Here is a 19573-nt window from a genome sequence, read left to right on the forward strand (position 1 = left end):
TTACATGAGAAGGCCTTGCAGACATCAAAAAGTACTTGCCTCTCTAACCATAATTAAAGTGAGTGGTAAGCCACAGTCAAAGTCCCAAGAGGAACACTGCCGGCTTTTTTCGTATGTTGTTTACTGGATGACTTGGATTTAAATGTGCATGTTTATTCATATAGATAGAAAAGTGCATTCTGTTTAAGCTTTAGTTTTGTTAAAACTCTTTGAGGGCTCTGTGATAACCTTTATTTCTATACAGGGGAAGACAGGACTCCTCGCTACTACTCTGCATAACTGTGACTGTGATCAGTGTCTGCCCAGTACAACCAGTCTGACATGGGAGCAACCCATCCGGCTCAAAATTTTATAAATCTACATTTTGGGGAAAGAAGCTGGGTTAGATAGTGTTTCATTATAGTTTAATTGAGATTCCTTTGCTGTAAAGTTGGATATTTTGTATCATTGTTAACCTCTTGTGTGGATTATGTGAGCAGTGATTTTCTGTTGATTGCACTTCTTGCTAATGAGGTGAAGTGTTTGGGAGTTTGTAATGCTCTTAACAAACAATGTCCCTAATAACGAGGCTGCGGACCCTCCCCTCCTCACGTCCCCTGTCCGGTCCGTCTGGACTGTCCTTTGTCCCCCCACATGCCATCTGCTGCATGCTATTATATTAGGCGGCTTTAGCCTTTAAGTAGTAACACTTCTGATGCGCCCTTTCCCCTCGCATTTAGCGCCAATCCCCTCATATGCGCAGGAGACGCAGTCCCCGTGTGTGCGTTTTCTACATTTCCCCCGCTCCGCAATCTCACCGACTTTATTTCAACCTAACGGCGGCTGGCTGCCCCGTGACGTCACCGCCCCAGCGAGAGTCCCCGTTCTTGTGTGCGGTCCGAGGGAACAGCTCGAGCGGGATGCTCGCCGCCCGCCGCCCGGACTGCTGCGCGCAGCGCTGAGAGCTCCCCGTCCGACCGAATGTCAACGGCGAGGCCCGACGAGCGATGTTCCGACGGGTGGCAGCGTTAAAGAGAGCCGAGGATGAAAACGTGGACTCCGGAGCTGAAACCGCAGAGTGAGTCCGCGGTTGTCCCAGCGTTAGCTCCGGGCTAACGCTAGCTAGCCGACTCCGCTCTTTAGCCTCAGCCACAGTGGAAGCGAGCTGAATTCCAGACAGTCAACTGTGAAATGACCGACAGTTGCACCCAGCAACGTTGTCTCAACCTCTCTGCGCTTTAATACGGCATCATGTAACTGCTCGAGCCTTTGCGTTATTTTTGTCATTATTGCGCTTTTTAGGCTTCTGTTAGCTCACAACAGATAACGTGTTGTCATGGAGACCAAAGGAAAAAGGGCAGTTTTCCAAAGGACCCGCCACAAGATGGAGACAGATAATTGTCTTTCCTTTCCCAAGTTAAACCTGGGACTGTGTGGAGTGGGCGCTCACGTGCTTCTTATTTTGTGTCCCACGCAGATCTGACTGCAGCAGGATGTCATCATCTGGCAGTAAGTAAAGCTTCCCTACTGCCAGGCTGCATGGATGAAGGAAAACATGCCGGAGAAAGAGAAGCATCTCAAACATTTAACATATAAATTGCATTTATAAAAATTTATAAAATAGCACTTATACTTAATGTGCAAGCTGATTTGAGCATTTGCATGTTTGCAACTCTCTGAAATATATTGGCGCTGTTAATATATTGTTTGTTTTTGTGTCTGGCATCCAAGTTGAGCTCATGACGCGGCGACTCAAGCAGCAGCAGCAGCAGCAGCAGCTCCTGTTGATGAACCTGCACCTGCTGGCCAACCCTGGAGACTCCCTCCTGCTGCAGCACACGCTGGACCGCCTTCTGCGCTGGCTGTGCCCCAGCCTCCGCATCTTCCACGTGTCCGAGAGGGCCTCGCCATTCAGAGGCTACACCCGTCCCTGTCCTGTGGCAGGTAGGAATCCCTCAATTGAATTTAATTATACCTTGCGTCAACACAATGATTCCTTGGCTTTTATAGAACACAAACTTTCAACAGCTGTAAACAGGACATCTCACAGAGAGCCTTCTGTCAAAATGTCATAATATCTTTTAAAAGTTGACTGAGGAAAACCTTTGCTCAAAATATTTCAGGCTACCCTTCTCTGGCCATTACTTTCTTCCTCCATGAAGCATATGGCGAGGAGAGGATTCTCAAAGTGCTGGACTTCTTTCAAAGGCCTCCCTGGCAGTACCATCACACTGAGAGCTGTGGCAGCAGAACTGGCGGGGTCCACATTAACCCCAGCAGCTCTCCTGCCAGCGCCCTGCTGCGGCCCTACCTGCTGCCCAGCCGAGACTTCTACAGTTTGGGTGCAGGGATGCCTGTGTGGGGAGTCCGCCCGGTGCACTGTGGAGGAGAAATTCTGCGTGTGACACTGTACAGTGCTTACGACAATTACGAGGACGCTGTGCGGCTCTATGAGACGGTGCTCCAGCGACAGGCGGAGGAGCAGAAGACCGGTTTCTGTTGGTTCACACTCCACACAGGTATATCTTTTTAGATTCTTTGTATTTAAAGAAATGCTCTAGGATGTTAACTGGTGCAGCCTTTTGTGGTTGGGTTTTATTTTACCAATTATGGATACAAGCAGCGAAGTGATAGAGAATATTATATAAAGATTGTAGGGAACATTGCTGAGTTATTATTAAACCAAATTGATCTGCAGTAGTTTAATGTATTAGCTACATATTTTTTTTCTCAAGTGAAGTTTCTATAAAATATGTATGTGACATATTTAAAAGTCTGTAAAGATAAGCATAAAAGTCAGACCTCATTTCATTTGTTCCTGGTTTGTTCTTCTCTTTCTGCTCCAATGTCTTTTCCTCACCTAGAGCCAGGGTTGTGCCTGCAGCTGGCTTTGAAGCAGTTGTCACCAGGGGTCCGGGTGGAGCCCTGCAGTTCTGCTGTGCTGCAATTTAGTGTGGACGAAATTGGCCAGCTGGTGCCGCTGCTGCCCAACCCCTGCACGCCCATCAGCAATACACGCTGGCAGACAGAGGATCTGGACGGCAACAAGGTCCTTTTCCAGGTAAGGTCCTTTTAAGATTATTTTACAAAAAACTGAACACAGTTGCCAAATATGAATGAGGTGCAACATGACAAAATTATTTTTTCTGTAATAAACGTGCAACATTTTGTAATAAACAATGTTAAACTGTTTTGTGTTTAGCGTTTGACACCAAGTTATACACCATTAACTTGCATGCTGACATAATTCTAGGAATCTAAGGTCCATTTTTTTAGAGTAGGAATTAAAACTGACATGAAATATAGAAAAAATAAACGTAAATACCTCCATACATCTCCATACGCAGTTAGAAGAAATACAGTATTTGCATTTGCATTTGCTGGGTGTGAATAGTTAAAGCTCTCCTTCTGCACTGCAGGTAAAAACCCCCTCTCAACCTCAGCAGCCACTGACCTGTGCTTTCCCCGTGACCTGCCCCAGCGTGTCCCCTCGTGGAATCCAGCTCAGGAGCTCAGGACAGAGCCACAGTCTCTCGCCCTGTAGCCTGACAGCGCCTCTGTCCTGGCAAACACTCAAGCAAGGCAGGTGGAGAATAAATACTAAATGGAGAAGAAGCAAACCATCACTAATGTTCACAGACATCTGTTAATCAGTTAATTTAGTCTTCAACTCAACCTCAGGGTTGGCATGTTTTTTTCTACAATGAACTTGACACTACTTAGAAACAATGGTGACTAGTTTTCCTGTCCAGCTATATTTGCGTATGTTACATTAGAGGAATTGTTTTCCCCGTGTAATTGTTTGATGTTTGTTGTTGGCAGGACCCAGACCACACAGTGATCCTGTGTTGGAGAAGCTTCAAGGGGGAGCAGGAGGCAAAGCAGAGAGCTACGGCTCAGGAAGCTGCTGTAGCACCCCTCCTGGCAGCTCCTGTTACTCATCCCAGCGCAGCAGCCCTGCACCACCTTCAACCTCCAACCACGCCGATTCTCCTCTTCGGCCCTCCATCGCCCGTTCTCTCTCTCATCTCCTTCTAGAAGAAGATGAAGAGGAGGCAGAGACCAATGTAGACACGGGTGTGCCTGTCTCCCCGCTCCCTGACACAGTCAAAACAATTGCTCCGTCTTCCTCCATGGACCTCTTGATGACTCCAGCCGTTGGGGAGTCAGCTGCTCAGAGTCGGGCAGAGGAGTTGAGTGAGTGTCTGCCACAAACATACATTCGTCCCAAGACATGGGCCACTGCTGATTGTACAAATGCAGCCACTGAAGGATCCAGGACCACAGCAGCAGGACAATGCCAGCGTAAAGGACCTGTGGCTGAGAGTAGGACTACAGCACAGATTCTGTCAGCACGCATGAACAACGAGGAACTTGATGAGTTCTTCATCTAAATTCCTGCAGTGCATAAACAAACATACCCCATGGAGGAGACTGTGCAAAATGGGAAACCCTGTAAAGGGGCACAACCCCCCTGTTCAAACTCGGCTGTCAGTTAGGAGGAAATATGGTGTTAAGCTGAAACCTTTGGCTTCCTCCAAACTGTGCAAGCCAGACCTGATTTAGTAGACCTTACAGATCAAGTTACTGTACTTTCAGAGGTAGCTGTATGTTATACTCTGCAGTCAGTGTCTTTTGATCAAATCTTGAGTGGCCCATGTCCACTATTATTCAGAAATATTTGGATTCATCTCATGACTTATGCATCTGTGGTGCAAACTTGCAACCCTGTGAATAGCAAACGTCTGAAAAAGCAATGTTCTCATCATGTAGTTGTTCTTTGACCTTTCTGTTTCTTGTGACTAGAAATCTGATCTAGCCAGATTCCACAGAGTAACACTGTCAGGCTTTTTATGGTAAAAGTATAGTTTAAAATTGAAATGATCCTCTCAAGTGTAATTTTCATAATTGAAGCAGAAATTAGTGTATTATGATGTCTTACATAGGCTAGAAATAATGTTCAAATTACCTAGGGACAACTACTATATTTTAAAATAATTTAATTATTAGTATGTATGGTGTGATATACATACAGGCAAAGAAAGTCACAGAAAGCAAAACAACAATATGCAAACAAATCAGTTGTAGTGCATCATTCAGTGTCCTGATGAAACCCATGCTGTTCAAACCCTATTTTCCAAAAAAACAAACATTTTAGTGGCCATGAAATATCTTTAAATAAACACATTAACAGAAACTTGGATCTGATATCCACGTGGTACACTGATTAAATCGGGTTTATCCAGTGCATATAAACCAAGGTCACGCAGTATGTTTTGCTCACTGAGGACATGCAGGGCAGCAAGATGTGAATGTGTTCAGCTGTTTACGGCTATTAGGTATTACTGCCTAATGAGGAGGTCTACATTATGTGGATCGTTAAATTGTATTTATAAAAATAATAAATGCATATTAATATTACTATCGCTGCAGTTTAAATACGCTCACTCACACAAATGTACTTTACAAATCAAGTGGGATTATTAAAATCAGACCCACGTGTTTGTTGTAAAAATCTTGCATCTTTTTCCAGTAAACATCACATTTTCTCTAAAACCTACAGCGCCCCCTGTTGGTCAAAGGATGCTGTTGCTCTGAAGAACATTGCTGCAACCAGTCCAGCTCAGATCCTTGGCCCAGTGGCCCTCTTTTGTGACTCGCACCTTAACCGGGTCAAATCTCCAGAACTTCTGTTCTCTGAACAGATAGAGGCGACCGTTCGGGCGATGCAGCGCCCCGTTGGTGCCCTGTGGGACGCCGGTCCAGTCCGTCAGCCTGCGGGGGTAGTAGGGCTCTTGATGCAGGGTTTTCAGGTTAAGCACTGAGTAGCGGGAGCCTTTAAACAGGACCATGTGACCCAGCGGGGCATAATAGAAAGCAGAGTCAGGGTGGCGAGGTAAGCCCAACCCGGTGGTCGTTCTGGGAAAGCCTGGGTCCAGGGTGCCGTCAGTGTAGCGCCACATCCGCTTCCCTGCAAAACAGATGAGGAGAATTCACAACAGTCCAAACTCAATGTTGACCGATTCAAGCAACAAAGTGAAGTAGTACCTTTGAAAAAATACCACTTGGAGTCCAGAAGAGAGAAGGCAGCAGCCTCGATGGCTGAGGGGAGGTCGGACCAGCGCTGCTGCAGAGGCAGTGGGCCTGTCGCACTGCCCTCGGCCGACACCGTCCAGAACACGCTGCCCCGGAACACCAGCACCGTGTCATTCTGGTCTGGAGGCGCACAGTCCAGAACAACACGAGAAGAGACCGAATTAACAAGTAGCTGCTACACGAAGTGGCTGGTTTAGACATTCAATTTCAGTTGCAAAGGCTGCAGTCATCGTTGCCATGAAGGATATTTGATAGTAACCATAACCATTTGGACCTCACCCATAGTGATGGCATCAAAGACCCCTTGGCAGTACAGAGGCTGCCCGCTGCTTTTCTGCCCTCGGTGGAGCTCCGTGAGCTCCCACTCCTGCAGCGCGGCATGTAGAACCTGACCCGGCAGCCTCACGGGACGCTCTCCTGGCGGCTTCCCTGCAAACACCAACCCGGCAGCACGGCCACAATGAATGCAGCGGCACCAGCTGAGGTAAAAGCAGGTCACACACAGAGGGAGAAGACGCAGCTCTGAGCCCAGCGCTGCTGGAACCACACCGTGGTTCCCAACGGGATCTGTCCTTTACTGGATGCGGCTGGAACGTCCCATTTAATGACTCTATAAAACGAGCGCTTCGGCCTTTAAGCTCCCAAAGCTCACACGAGACGAAACAATCAGAGAATCAAAAGTGGAACAAAAAGCACGACGTAACAGATAAATGATGCTTTTGTCGTGACTTGTTTCCAGGGAGCTGAACAAACATTTGTGAAGGATGTGGATAAAATCAGTTCACAGAAGACAACAGGAAGAACAGATCTACACGGTGCAAGGATAACTGTGTGTGTGTGTGTGTGTGTGTGTGTGTGTGTGTGTGTGTGTGTGTGTGTGTGTGTGTACACAAGCAGTGTTTTAGGATAAGGAGAGTATCTGCCTTCATTTGCACTCAAACCTCCCTCCTGTGTGCGTTTGTCAAGCACAGATCCTTTACTCATTAACGGTGACACGTATGTGAAGCTGCACTACATCCGGCTGAATTCATCTCGCTGTATTCACAGAGCTGCTGCCTGGTTTGTTAGCTTTATCGCTTTAAATCGCATTTATGAGACGTGTTATTTCAGAAACAACTCACAACAACTCGTTTGAAACAATTAGTTCGGATACGTTTCATCTTAAAAGAAAAAAAGACTCCAAAATCTTTTTTTTATTTGCAATGGAGATTCCACCTTTATAAAATTGTGTTATGGATAAACTGGCATTAAGTGGAGCTCTTTCTTTGAAAATACACAAAAATGATTGATGCTGAACAAAGAGATGTTCGACTGCTCTACAGCTACTGGTCATTATAAAAACTCTACATACACTGTGTTATGAGGCAGAAACTCAACACAGCTGCTGATGTATGACGCCTCAAAGCTTATCTTGTGTTTTTGCTAGAGGCTGTAGGGAGTTCTGCCTCCCATCAGGTCACAGGTCCAACACCGGCGCTGGTTCTCACGCAAACGCACTGTGTGACGCCTGAAGGTTGCGTCTCTAACCCGCAGTTGTGCACGCGGATGCACCTCATCACTACCGCATCAACAAGCGACGTGCAGCTGCACTGAAATCAGCGCAGAAGCAATAAAAAAGCGGCACGTGTGGAAACCTGCCTCACACACGCCCGCGAGGCTCCGGAACCTCCCACACCCGCGATCACCGCTCATTCCATTAGAGGCGAACTAAACATGAGATGTCTGAGACGTACATGTTTTACTGTGTTCGCAGTAATAACTGGGCGAAGCCAGGTCTAATGGACCCCGGCGCAGAAATGGCTCCACTCGTGTGCGGCTCAAGTACAAGTTATTACGAAGAGCAGCCCAGCTGTGGCCCACGCGGCCCCACCCACCGTACAGCTGCTGCACCGCCACGATGTCGTCCCAGCTCAGCACCAGGCTGCGGCCCGGCTTCCTGTAGTAGGGCGACATGAGGGCGTGGCGCACGGGCGAGTGCTCCAGCCCCAGCGTGTGTCCCACCTCGTGGGCCGTCACCAGGAACAGGTTGTGGCCCTTGTGTCCGTTCAGCGTCCACCGCTCGGCCATGTCGAAGTGGGCCTCCCCCCGACGGGGCAGGAAGGCGTGGGCCAGCGTCCCCCCTGAGGGGGAGTAAAAAGCGGTTCACGCGTGTTCGTGGCTTTTCACATTGCGCGTGTGTGTGTGTTTGTTTTGTTTTTTTTTGTTTTTTTTTACTGACCCGGTCCGTCGAAGGCGTTGCTCGCCCCGTCGTTGTGGTCGCCCTCGTAGAAGGCCAGCCGGATGTCCGCAGGGCCTCCGGGCGCCTCCTGGAACGCCAGGCCGGACACGTTGCTCCACAGCTGGAAGGCCGCCCGCACCGCGAGCCGCACGGAGCCGGCGGCCAGGTGGCGAGGCCAGTTCACCAGCTGGTACGTCAGGCGGCGCTTGAACCACTTCTCGCCTGGAGGGGATTTAAGTGAAGCCCCGTCACATCCCGCGGGCTCCTCCAAATGACAGGACGTTGACCCCGCGAGGGAACTAACGACCGCTCCGGGTCCGAGCGCCGCTCGACGCGCGACGGCGACACGCGCCCGCGGTTTCACAGCTCAGAGCAAATTACACGTGTCGCAGGCCTCTATTTGTTCAGCGTTGGAGGCAAGGGGCCTGTTAAGTTCAGCCGGGCTTTAATTTACACGAGGCTAATCCGCTCATAGGGCCACAGGATTACACAGCGGAGGCCATGGAGGAGTGGGAGGTCTGCAGACCGCCCTCCATCACACGCTGACATCGTGCAGGGAGGACGCGTGCAGGACGGGGTGCAAGTTTAAACCTTCGAAGACTGTGAGACTAAAAGCTTATTTTCAGCGCTACAGTTTAAAAAAACACAGTGAAAGATGGGAGCGATAAAGGCGAGGTATGCATTACATACAGTACTGAGTTTCCCAAAGGCCTCGGTGAGGCCCTGGAGACAGCAGCGTATCTGACAATCTACAGCAATTAAGTCATGGGTTTGGCAGTGATCGGTGCGAGTAAACACGCAGGCATCGTTTGGGGTTCAGCGCAAACACCAGCGTTACATCAGTTTAAGTGCAGCAGGGTTTCTGCAACCGCCGGTGGAAATGGAACAGCTGGCGCCTGGAACCGGGCCGGGCGGTAAACAGGGGATGCACGGACGGGTCCAACGCTGGGTCCCGACGACCCGGACCCTCTGCTTAGAGTAAAGAGACCCCCCGGGGACGGCCCAGAGGCCAGGAGGGCCAACACACGGCACATTCCTGGACTTCCCTTATGGAAGCGATTATGGCGATGGCCTGTGCGGCTGCAGCGCACGGAGACCGGAGGCCACACACACCAGGAAGTGGCAGAGATCAGCTGATAGTTATTGTCTGTGCAGAGAGATGGTCGATTGTGTCGAGGAGGTCGTTTGACACACGCTCGTAGAGATGCATCCGCTTTAATCACTCTGTGTGTGTGTGTGTGTGTGTGTGTGTGTGTGTGTGTGTGTGTGTGTGTGTGTGTGTGTGTGTGTGTGTGTGTGTGTGTGTGTGTGTGTGTGTGTGTTTTATTCCGCTGATGAGAAGAACGATCCAGACGTCACCAGAGCAACAGGTCGTTTCCACGTCCAACGCAAAGTTTGAGGGGGCGATTAAACGGTTAATGTTTTTTCCGAGGCAGGGAGCGCATCCATAAACACGACGCTCTGACAAACACGCACACCTACCGCACACTCGCTGCTTATCTGGACACGGCTGGTGGAATGTCGACTCTGTAAATATCAGCGGGAGCGACCGTCAGGTGCCGTCACCAGTCAAGGTCTGTTTTCAGATTCTGGGAACCTGAGCGCCTGAACCTATCACCGCGAATGAACGGGCTGACGCTGGATAAACCCTCTGTAGGTGTGAGTGTCTCTGTCTTTGAATGAGTCACGTCTGGGATCCAGACAAGCGGCGAGCTGCTAAACCACCGATCCACGCACTCGGCCGGTAGAGACGTCTGACCGCGGACACACACGACCCCAGGGTCGTTGGCTGCGTGAAAGAGCATCAGGCCACTGGGACGGAAGCCGCCGGTTTGACAGACTGTCACGATGCAGTCAGTCGGTTCTGGACCCGTTTGCCGGCAGGAATGTGTCAGGTACTGACATGAAGAGGCCACAGCAAACATCAGCCACCGCTGCATTCCCTGAGCATTAGCACCACATCCTCAGTGACAGCCAGGAATGCAGAGGCTTCACACGTCACGAGGCCGGAGGCACGAGAGGAGGGAGGGGGAGGAGGGAGGGGGAGAAAAGAGAGAGGGAGAGGGGGAGGAGGGAGGGAGGGAGAGAGAGAGGGGGAGAAAAGAGAGAGGGAGAGGAGGGAAAGGGGGAGGAGGGAGGGAGGGAGGGAGAGAGAGGGGGGGAGAAAAGAGAGAGGGAGAGGAGGGAAAGAGGAAGAGGAGAGAGGGCAAGAGATAGGGAGCGAGAGAGGGAGAGAGGGTGAGAGGAAGAGGGAGAGAGATGACAGCCAGAGGTTCAGGCAGTTACATAAAATCTGTCTAGAGTTTTACAGGTTTTTGTCCTGCTAATTTTCACAGACCAGACAGAAACCCGACCACCGTGATCACTCCGTCCAGTTCCTGGACTAAGTGTTGTTCTGTTCATCCAAAGTGAACATAAACGTCTGTGGCAGGAAACAACTGCACGTCTGTGACCGTGTTTCTGTAAATCACCCTGAGCCGTTTGGCAGCGCTCTGCATTGTTGACCCCCTTCAACGCTCTAAACGCTGCGCCTGCGGCCGTCTGCCACTAATAACCGCTGATAGTGCTGTTTCTAACAAATAATTGGGATAATTCGCTGTAAGCAATTTACGACGCAGCCCAGTCACAGATTTGGTGGGAGATCACATATTTCGCTTTTTGTCGGGTGTAGAGATCCTGCGAGCTTCTCAATGTGCGTCTCTGTAACTAAATGAGGTCAAAGAGGCTGTAGTTCAAACCTGCAGCTGCAGACGCGGAGCAATCAAAGCAGCTTTAATTACACCTCAGAGCGCTTTAGCTGCTGAAGGCGGACCCTCCCAGGTCACCGCCGGCCCTTTACGACCTCTCCACAGGCGCGGAGTCGTCAGTCAGCTGTCACGCGCCCCCTCTAAGCGCCACACCGTGCCTACATTACCCACAATACCTTCCGCAGCCGAGCGCCTCCTGCGGCGCCGTGGTCCCGCGGCTCCGCTCCTTCCGGTCAACGCGGCGCGCACCCTCCGAGCCCAGATGTGCCGGCTGCCCTCGTCCGACACCCCGCAGCGAGGCTCCAGCATCAGCCTCACGGTGGCGCCGTCCAGCACGCCCGTGACCGGGATGCGGGACAGCCGCTGGAAGTGGCTGCGGAGAAGCAAGCAGCGTCTCACACCTGCGGCCGACGATCAGCAAAGGTTCGGGGGGCCGTTCTGAGGCCAGGGTGTGTTCTACTGCCCCGCTCTGGTGTTCGACCCGCCCCAGTCACCTACCGGAGCGCCGACTGCAGCTCGGCGCTGGTGTGGACGCCGCTGTCCGGCTGCAGGTAGCCGTACTTCTCCAGGAAAACCTGCAGCCGAGACGTCAGAAACGCTGAGTCAGCACCAAATGTCTGTCACCATCATCATTATAATAAAGACATATATACATATAGATCAGGACCACCCATCGGAGAAAGGGGCCCCCAGGAAGTCAAGCATATACTTCTAAGGGGCCCAATGTATAAAAGGCTGTATAATACATCAGCGTGACAACAGATGTTGTGCTGCGTGGCTGGATGATTGCTTCTGTCTAACGTTACAACCTGGTCCGTGTATAATTGCCTGTGTTCAGGCAACGGCAGCTATGATTACAGATGCGGTGAAGGTGGGATGGAAATGAACATTACGATGATGACAGCTCTGCTCCAGCACAACAAGAATGTGTCATAAAAACCAAAGCAACACAACACACAGGCTTTGTGTGGTGGAGGACACAAAGACGCGGTGGAAACACGTAAAGGAGCACGCGCAGGCCTGAACAACGCGTCTGCAACACGGATGGAAGCTGGAAACCACAGCGGTCACCACTGCAGGAACTTAATGACTGGGAAATATGTGAATAAACATACATATGTTTATAGTGGTTAACTAAATATATATAATGTGGAGAAATTAAAATAATTAACATTCAACAAGTTTTGTCCTTTAAAAAAATCAATAGCACCTTCAATGAAACAAAGTTACACGGATAAAGCAAAACGGACAAACATTTTTTAAAGGAAAATTAAAATTAATTAATGAACACGTTTACACAAGCTCCGCGCTTCATGCCGTCGGTTCCTGTCCGTGTAAAACGGGTCGAACCCCCCACACACCCGTCGCCGGGCTCCACCGTACCTCGGGCTCCAGCGGGGATCCTCCGGCGGTGCGGGCACCGACGCAGGCGGCCACGACCAGCATCCAGGCCGTCGTCATATCCCGTCCGGAACCGCGCCGCGGGTGCGGAGTTCGGCGGCTCATTTCCGCTGAGCGCCGGTCGGGTTCGTCATTGCTGTTCTGAGCGAGCTGCCGCTCGCCCGCCGTCTCCATCCACGGCTGCACTGACGGAGTCCCCGCAGCCGCCGGGGAGTTGGAGGGAGGCGGACCGGTTCCGCCCCCGAGCTGCTGCGACGCAGGCGGCTCCCACTCGGCGCACCAAGCACAGACTAGTTACCTCCAGCTCCAAGTCACGGTCATTAAAATAAGAACACCGCCACAAGAGCAAGTGAAAGATCACAGTTTTAATATTTTTGGAAAAAAACAAAACACAATTGAAGTAAAAGATTTAATTCAGCTCATACAAAATGTTATGAAGTCTACCTCACAAAACATCTGCAACTAGACTCAGAAAAATTAAAAAGATGTACAAAGAAATAAAACAAACAAAAAAAGGAACATTAACAACATGTCACCAGTGCCAGTCAGCCCCAAGTCCTTTCACATTAGCTGGACGCATCCTGCCTCCTTACAGCCCAACACGTGTGGATGCACCAGCTAAAAAAGTACACAAATGAGTCTGATCCATGGCCCCTTCCTGATCTTCTCCTCCACCCATAAACTACACCCTCCATCCATTATGAACTCTAGGGCTGGAATGGTTTCCATCTGCTGCTCCTCCTTAGTATGGCCGGTCTCGTCTGTCGTCTCTGCGGTCGCCTCTGAGGAGAGAAAGCCGATTACCCAGACGTTCAACACCAGCATTCAGCTCAGTCATTGAATTCATTTTCATTGCCATGTTTTGGAAGAATTCTTCTCCTCCCAGCATAGCATTTATTTTCAGTGGGAGGCTATAAATCTAATCCCCACCCTCTGACAGCAAGTAAAAGTAGTGCAATACATATTTGGACAGACACTTCTCCATGCATGGCAATAAGCAGAGACAAAGTGACTTGTAGCTGGAAACAGCAAATATTTAAGACCACTAAACAGAACTGAAGTCACCTTAAACAGCTTCACCTTTATAACAACCTGATTTAATTCCTTTAAGAGCTGCACTTTCCCTGTGGTTACCATGAACAGGATGCTAATTTCTTTCATACTTGGGACTCATCTGTAGTGGGCGACGCCCTCTTGTGGTCAAACGATGACTACCCAGAAATTACAGGCGCTGCCATTAAAAATTAAATGCAACAGAACACTAACCGTCCTCCCATCTTGTAGCCACCTCCGAATCCACCGCCTCCGCCTCCTCCATAGCTGCCGCTGTCTCCACCACGAAAACCGCCACGACCTCTGAAGCCGCCACCTCTGTCACCCCCAAAACCTCCTCTGCCGCCACGATCTGCAGACAGTTAATAACTTGTCAGTCAAGGATAAAAATACATGTACATTCAATCAGATCAAGTATTTTAACTGTCCACAATTTCATGACCTTTCATACAAGACTTGACCTGGCTACAATCATCTATGACTAAAAAAAGGACCAACCTCCTCCTCCAAAGCCTGCATCTCTTGGCTTAGGGGCCCCACATTTGTTACACTCTTGCCGCCGTGCAAAATTCATGTTGCCACAGGAACTGAAAGGAGAAAAAAAAACAACATACATTTGAGTTTGATACAATTAGAAGTTTGTAAATAACAAAACCCCAAATTCCTACCAACCTGTTAGGACAAGGCCAGTCTCCTCCCTTGACATCGAAGTTGGGGCCTCCACCACCACCACGACCTCTGAAACCTTAGAAACCATTGAAAATTTGTTAAAATGCTGTCAGTGAGAACCTTGTTTATAAAAAAAGACAAAGCCCTGCTGCTTAATCAATACTCACCTCCTCGCCCACCTCTTCCGCCTCCTCTCTGTGTGAACTCTGCTCTGCGGGTGGCAAAGGAGACTTTGATGGGTTTGCCATTAAACTCCTTGCCTAAAATAGAACAAAGGCGGTAGAGAATCATGTAACTTTAAGTAGGTGTGAAACTAATAGATTTGGCCAACGTTCCTACCATCAAACCAGTCGATAGCAGCTTTGGCTGATGGTGGGTCATCAAACGATACCGTAGCCTCTCCTTTTGGTCGACCTGTAGCCTTGTCAGAGTAGATGTTGATCATCGGCTGACCGGTCTTCTTGTTGACCTATTTGGAAAAAAGGGTTTTTGAGCTCATTATGTTGTAATTTAGCTGAGGAAAAAAAAAAAAACTAACAAAAAGTTTGGATTAAATTGCGCAAATACCTTGATGATACCAATTTGCTTAAAGTAGTCTCCAACTTCCTGCACAGTCGCATCTTCTCCAAGTCCTTGTACAAAAATTGTATTGTTGTCAGAATTGTCCTGCTCGCCGGCTGTGGAAGACATCATGGATCAATATCCCACCAAACAAAGTCACGTCTTAATCTTGTCACATTTTAAGACAGTCTTACCTGGTTCATCCCTTGAGCCGTAGTCCCGAGAGCCTGGAAAACAGACGAGAGGATGGAAGAAAACACAACTGAAGAAATCTCAAAGAAAGCTCTGCAGTCTTTCATACAAATAATTAGCTTTACCCTAACAATGCATAGCAAACAAAATTAAAGTTCGTGTTTTTACGTCTGACGGGTGTTTTCATACCATTGCACATACCAACACCTTGCAACAAGAACAATATTGTTCTGATTTTTTTGTGCTTACACCAGCAATGAAAACCACCAAAATGTCTCCAGTTTTAAGAAAGTTTTCCTTCTTCGTCCTGGGAACACGTCTTATTTACATATCAGCCCTTGTCTTCATGCAACAATACCAAATATTTTACAACTCAGGCTCCATGTTCTTTACCATCAAGTCATTTATGAGAATCCTAAGAATATTAGGTGGAGTCTCTTGGCATCTGGACAGAAAATGGTGGCATTCACTGAGTTTCTTAATCCCATTTTTGCTAACTCAAGTTTTTTCCTCCCCCACCGACACAGTTCTGATGCTCGTCACTTACCACCGTAATTTTTGTAGCCACCACGGTCACCACCTCTGCAGAGGAAAAAATTGGAGATATGATGGCTTTTCCTTTGTCCCAACTGAGAGCTCAAAGCTCCCCTACATCCCCATCAGTATGCACTCCTGCCAGGGTGTGTGACTATGGTGAAAATGTCTCACACGAGGAATCCGTTAGTCTTTGACATTAAAGATCAATGAACAGACGACTTGGCAGCTCTGACTGAACATTCACGTTACTGGGGCACTGTTTATAAATAATTTGGTACTGACTTTTGACATGATCCAATTGTATACCGTGAGCTCAATAACCAGCTCAATTTGTTTTAACCAAATTCTTAAGGGGTAAAGCAACATCTGAGTAATCTTCCACTGAGTGCATTTATGAGATCCTTTAAGAGAGGTCCAACTTTTAGCTCAATCACTCTGAACACCTGTAGTATAAAATGTAGATCCATGTTAACAAATCACACATGTTCGCCATTGTCAAATATACAACACTTGAATGAAACCTGTTGAATGTGAAGCAGCTGAAGAAGTGGCTCCAGGTCTAAGGGCATCGTTTCAGTGGCATTTCCAGTTAAACAATTGTCGTCCTCAAGGAACAAGAACACTCCAAAATGGGAGGGAGAAGCTCCAGTTTGGAATGAGGTCAATTTATGAACTGCAACTGATCATCTGCATCAGAGATTACCTGTTGTTTAAGAATGTACTGAAGTACAACGCGCATTGTTTTACCAGTTAGCTTCACAGTGGCTTAGTGGACCAACGTATGGGGCTTTCACATCATACCAAAGTCACTGCAAGTTTTGGAACAATTTGAAATTTTGTGCAAACATGGGGGATGAGAGTACTTTCTCAAAATCTCAGATCAAGTGAAAAAAAGCTACTCTAGGTCACGTAAGGTTTTAAGAGGTCTATAGTAAAAAAGGTGGACAGTATCTCACTGTAGGACACATCTTAAAGTGTTTTGTGTATGTAAATTCTCTTACAGAACTTCCTCTAAAAATATTTTAGTGGACAAAACCTGTCCAAATATCTGGAACTTCCATTTCAGCAGGCACCATTCCTTAAAACTCGATTCATAGGGTCAAACAATATTTGCATCATCACCGATAGTCTAACCAATACGTTTATGCACAGTGATCATTTGATCATAGAGTAGATGTTATTAGCACAACTCCAGCAACATACTCATCTTAAATCATGTTTACTGATTAATCATCCACCTTGACCATGAAGCAGACACATCATTCACAAGAGCGTTGAGGAAATAGTTTTAAACTTAAAAAAAAAAAAAAATAATAATAATAAAGCTACCAGAGTCGGGAGATGTGAAGCATTAAGCAAATGAGTGGTAATCTATGGGGTGGCTTGTAGATGAGTGACAAGTCATGTCTCATATTTCGCAGTGTAAATTTAGAGGTACCTTAAGGGGCAGTGGCACTGTGCAACTTACCCCATACCAGGAGGTCCACCTCTTCCACCACGGTCGTATCCACCGCGGTCATATCCACCACTACGGTCATAGCCTCCGCGGTCAAAGCCACCACGGCCACGGCCCCTGAAGCCACCTCCTTCTGAGCGATCTCCTTGGTCTCGTCCAAACCTTCCACCCTGACCACCGCTTTCACCTAACAAAGAGCAATCAAGTATTCACATCTGACTTTTTGGGCAGCACATTTATGTTGTAATAACATGTACTCAGATTGAAGAGCCAGTTCATACCTTCACTCCATCTTCCATAGCCGCCGCCACCGCCCTGTCCTTGGCTGCCATAGGAGCTTTGTTGTCCATAGCTGCTGCCGCCATTACCGCCACCAACACCGCCTGCTCCATGTCCCTGGCCACCATATCCACCACCACTGCCGCCGCCACTACCCTGTCCTCCATAGGAGCTTTGTTGTCCATAGCTGTCTCCTCCTTGGCTCTGGCCACCATATGCAGTGCTGCCGCCACCACCGCCGCCGCTACTGCCACCCTGACCTCCATATGAACCTTGGGGTCCATAAGACGATTTGTCACCATACCTTCAAAAAACGTGAGTGAAAACATGATCAATAACCAATAAGTAGCATGGTTATATGTTAAAGAACATTTAGCTTTTAAGTGTCACCAATGGTTTTACTTCCGATATTGCCAATCAATTTAGTTCCATTTGTTTGTAGTATTCGTGAAGTCTCACATGTTTTGCCACATTTTTTAACAGATTAAACAGCAGAGAATGAATATTGCCGCAGCAAAATGACACATTCAATAAAAGAAATGAGATTTGCATCTTACCCAGATGAATCCTGTCCATAACTTTCATAACTTTGCTGCTGGGATTGGCCATAGCCCTCTTAAAAAACAAAAAAAAAACAAAACAAAACACAGAACAGGCCTTAAATGCAAATACAAAAGAAAAACAATGTCGGGGAACAGGGTAATTTTCTAAATATTGGTGTCAAACATAACAAAATGACAAAATAAACATGGCATACCTTGCTGTCCATAGCTACCATAATTCTGTCCTCCAAAAGAGCCACTGCCATTTCCTTGGCCATAACCCTGTCAAACACAATGAAGATTTACATGGACGTTCCAAATCTGACCTCTTGGCAACCACCAAGTCAAGGGTAAGTCTTACCTGCCCCCCCTGCTGACCGCCATATGATCCATAGCTACAAACACAACAAACAAGTTAGATTCACAAAATGTTCCTAAACTCCACGTCAAACTTTTTGATTAAGTATTAAACGATCCATTCAAATAAAATTACTTACTTTTTTAAAATATAAACAAACAAAAAAACAGGTAAACGTGCATTTTTAACTAATATCGGTCAACATCACTTCTTTTTAGCATCAATAACGTTTATTTCCGTGGAATGACTTTTTATGGTATGTCTGCACATTACCTTTGTGAGCCACCTTGTGAGCCGTAGCCTGAATCTGAAAAGCATACAAACACACATTACTATGATTCCTAATGAAATTGAAAAACGACAAGGACAGGATTGTGTTAAGTAAAAAGTAAGGAGGCAGCCAGTGAAGACAGAAATAGGTCAGTGAAGTAGGACAGGCCGTCTCCACGACACCATTAAAATGGCGGTTAACCTGGCTTGGGCTCCGAATAAATGCTGAAACTAAACCACCACAGCGTAAATGACACCCATCATTGTAAAGAATCGCTTTTTAATTAAGCGTAACGTGTTACTCAAAATCTATAAACCAAACTATCTAATGCAACTTTAAACGCCAGCGCAAAATACAGCTACGGAGTAGCATGGGTATAAACAAAGACGCCTTCATTTTGGCTAGCAGACACGCTAGGCTGTTAGCTAAAGCTCACGCCCTGCTTAACGTGTTAGTCTCACATAGTTAAAGAAATACGTTTTCTTATGACGGAAAGTGCACAATACTTACGTTTACATAAACCCCGTGCATTCAGAATCGGTTTACCAAAATAGCCAAACAAGCCAAGTTGATTGCGCCAATAAGAGACAACGGAAGTGTCAAGCAATAGACGGGTCCCATGGTGTTGCCTCGCGGTTAGCTAAATTAGCCCAAATGCTTTTTTGACTTAGTATCTATTGCCCCCACTAAAAAACAACCAAAATACACACTTAGCTAAAACATATTAACTTACCAGTGGCCATCTTGGGCAACTATATGCGTTACGTCTTTAAAAAAACAATGCTGTCAGTTCGCTGTGACTAGCTAATAAAAACCAGTGCTGGCGTGTAGGCAGCGCCGCAGAATAGAGCTCAACCACTGCGGTACCTCCCTTAATGCAGCGTCTCCTTCTTCCTGTTTGAAACAGTTGTCGCTTACGACAGTACCGCCCCCTGCTGTTTGACAACGGTACAACAACAAGGCGTGATCTGAAAAACAGTGCACCGCAGGATTTGACTGTTCATCTCGCAAGTAATATTCTCTCAAAGGTTGAAAGTACTTTATCAATCCAGAACATTTTTAATGAGTTTGGGTATGTGGTATCCTGTTTCTAAAAGGGCCTAAAAGGTTCAAAACGAAAACAAAAACTGTGTATTAGTACTTCGCTGCACGTGACCGCCAGGTGTCTCTGTTTTTACACTCGTATTTTTCAGGCATAGAATCAGAACACAAAA

At 47.6% G+C, this 19573-nt stretch overlaps 3 protein-coding genes across 5 annotated transcripts; 1 reads left to right on the forward strand and 2 right to left on the reverse strand.

Moving 5' to 3' along the window:
- Positions 1–119: 119 nt before the first annotated feature.
- LOC114868727 (protein FAM124B) lies at positions 120–5400 on the forward strand. 2 transcript variants are annotated; one of them, XM_029172552.3, is made up of 7 exons: positions 120–1057; positions 1457–1488; positions 1711–1923; positions 2103–2498; positions 2844–3040; positions 3399–3561; positions 3802–5400. In XM_029172552.3, the coding sequence occupies exons 1-7, from the start codon at positions 987–989 to the stop codon at positions 4371–4373; spliced, it is 1644 nt and encodes a 547-aa protein (XP_029028385.1). In that variant the 5' UTR covers positions 120–986; the 3' UTR covers positions 4374–5400. The 2 variants fall into 2 exon arrangements, with proteins under 2 accessions (XP_029028385.1, XP_055369794.1); XM_055513819.1 differs by having other exon boundaries at positions 120–1056; positions 1395–1488.
- Positions 4963–12654, reverse strand: mmp28 (matrix metallopeptidase 28). The gene is made up of 8 exons (XM_029172551.2): positions 12424–12654; positions 11539–11615; positions 11217–11413; positions 8294–8515; positions 7950–8195; positions 6355–6504; positions 6028–6195; positions 4963–5950 (listed from the first exon to the last, which is right to left on the reverse strand). The coding sequence occupies exons 1-8, from the start codon at positions 12613–12615 to the stop codon at positions 5556–5558; spliced, it is 1647 nt and encodes a 548-aa protein (XP_029028384.1). The 5' UTR covers positions 12616–12654; the 3' UTR covers positions 4963–5555.
- A 137-nt stretch (positions 12655–12791) lies between these two features.
- taf15 (TAF15 RNA polymerase II, TATA box binding protein (TBP)-associated factor) lies at positions 12792–19247 on the reverse strand. Of its 2 annotated transcripts, XM_029172554.2 has the most exons (16): positions 19093–19247; positions 18362–18395; positions 18092–18125; positions 17946–18012; positions 17746–17803; positions 17191–17492; positions 16922–17096; positions 15464–15498; positions 14919–14951; positions 14731–14840; positions 14503–14632; positions 14331–14423; positions 14167–14239; positions 13993–14081; positions 13708–13846; positions 12792–13223 (listed from the first exon to the last, which is right to left on the reverse strand). In XM_029172554.2, the coding sequence occupies exons 1-16, from the start codon at positions 19100–19102 to the stop codon at positions 13184–13186; spliced, it is 1422 nt and encodes a 473-aa protein (XP_029028387.1). In that variant the 5' UTR covers positions 19103–19247; the 3' UTR covers positions 12792–13183. The 2 variants fall into 2 exon arrangements, with proteins under 2 accessions (XP_029028387.1, XP_040929544.1); XM_041073610.1 differs by lacking the exons at positions 15464–15498; positions 18362–18395; positions 19093–19247 and having other exon boundaries at positions 18092–18116.
- Between the last annotated feature and the right edge of the window lie 326 nt (positions 19248–19573).

The sequence above is a fragment of the Betta splendens genome, chromosome 13, assembly GCF_900634795.4.
Source record: "Betta splendens chromosome 13, fBetSpl5.4, whole genome shotgun sequence".
NCBI classification, from domain to species: Eukaryota; Metazoa; Chordata; class Actinopteri; order Anabantiformes; family Osphronemidae; genus Betta; species Betta splendens.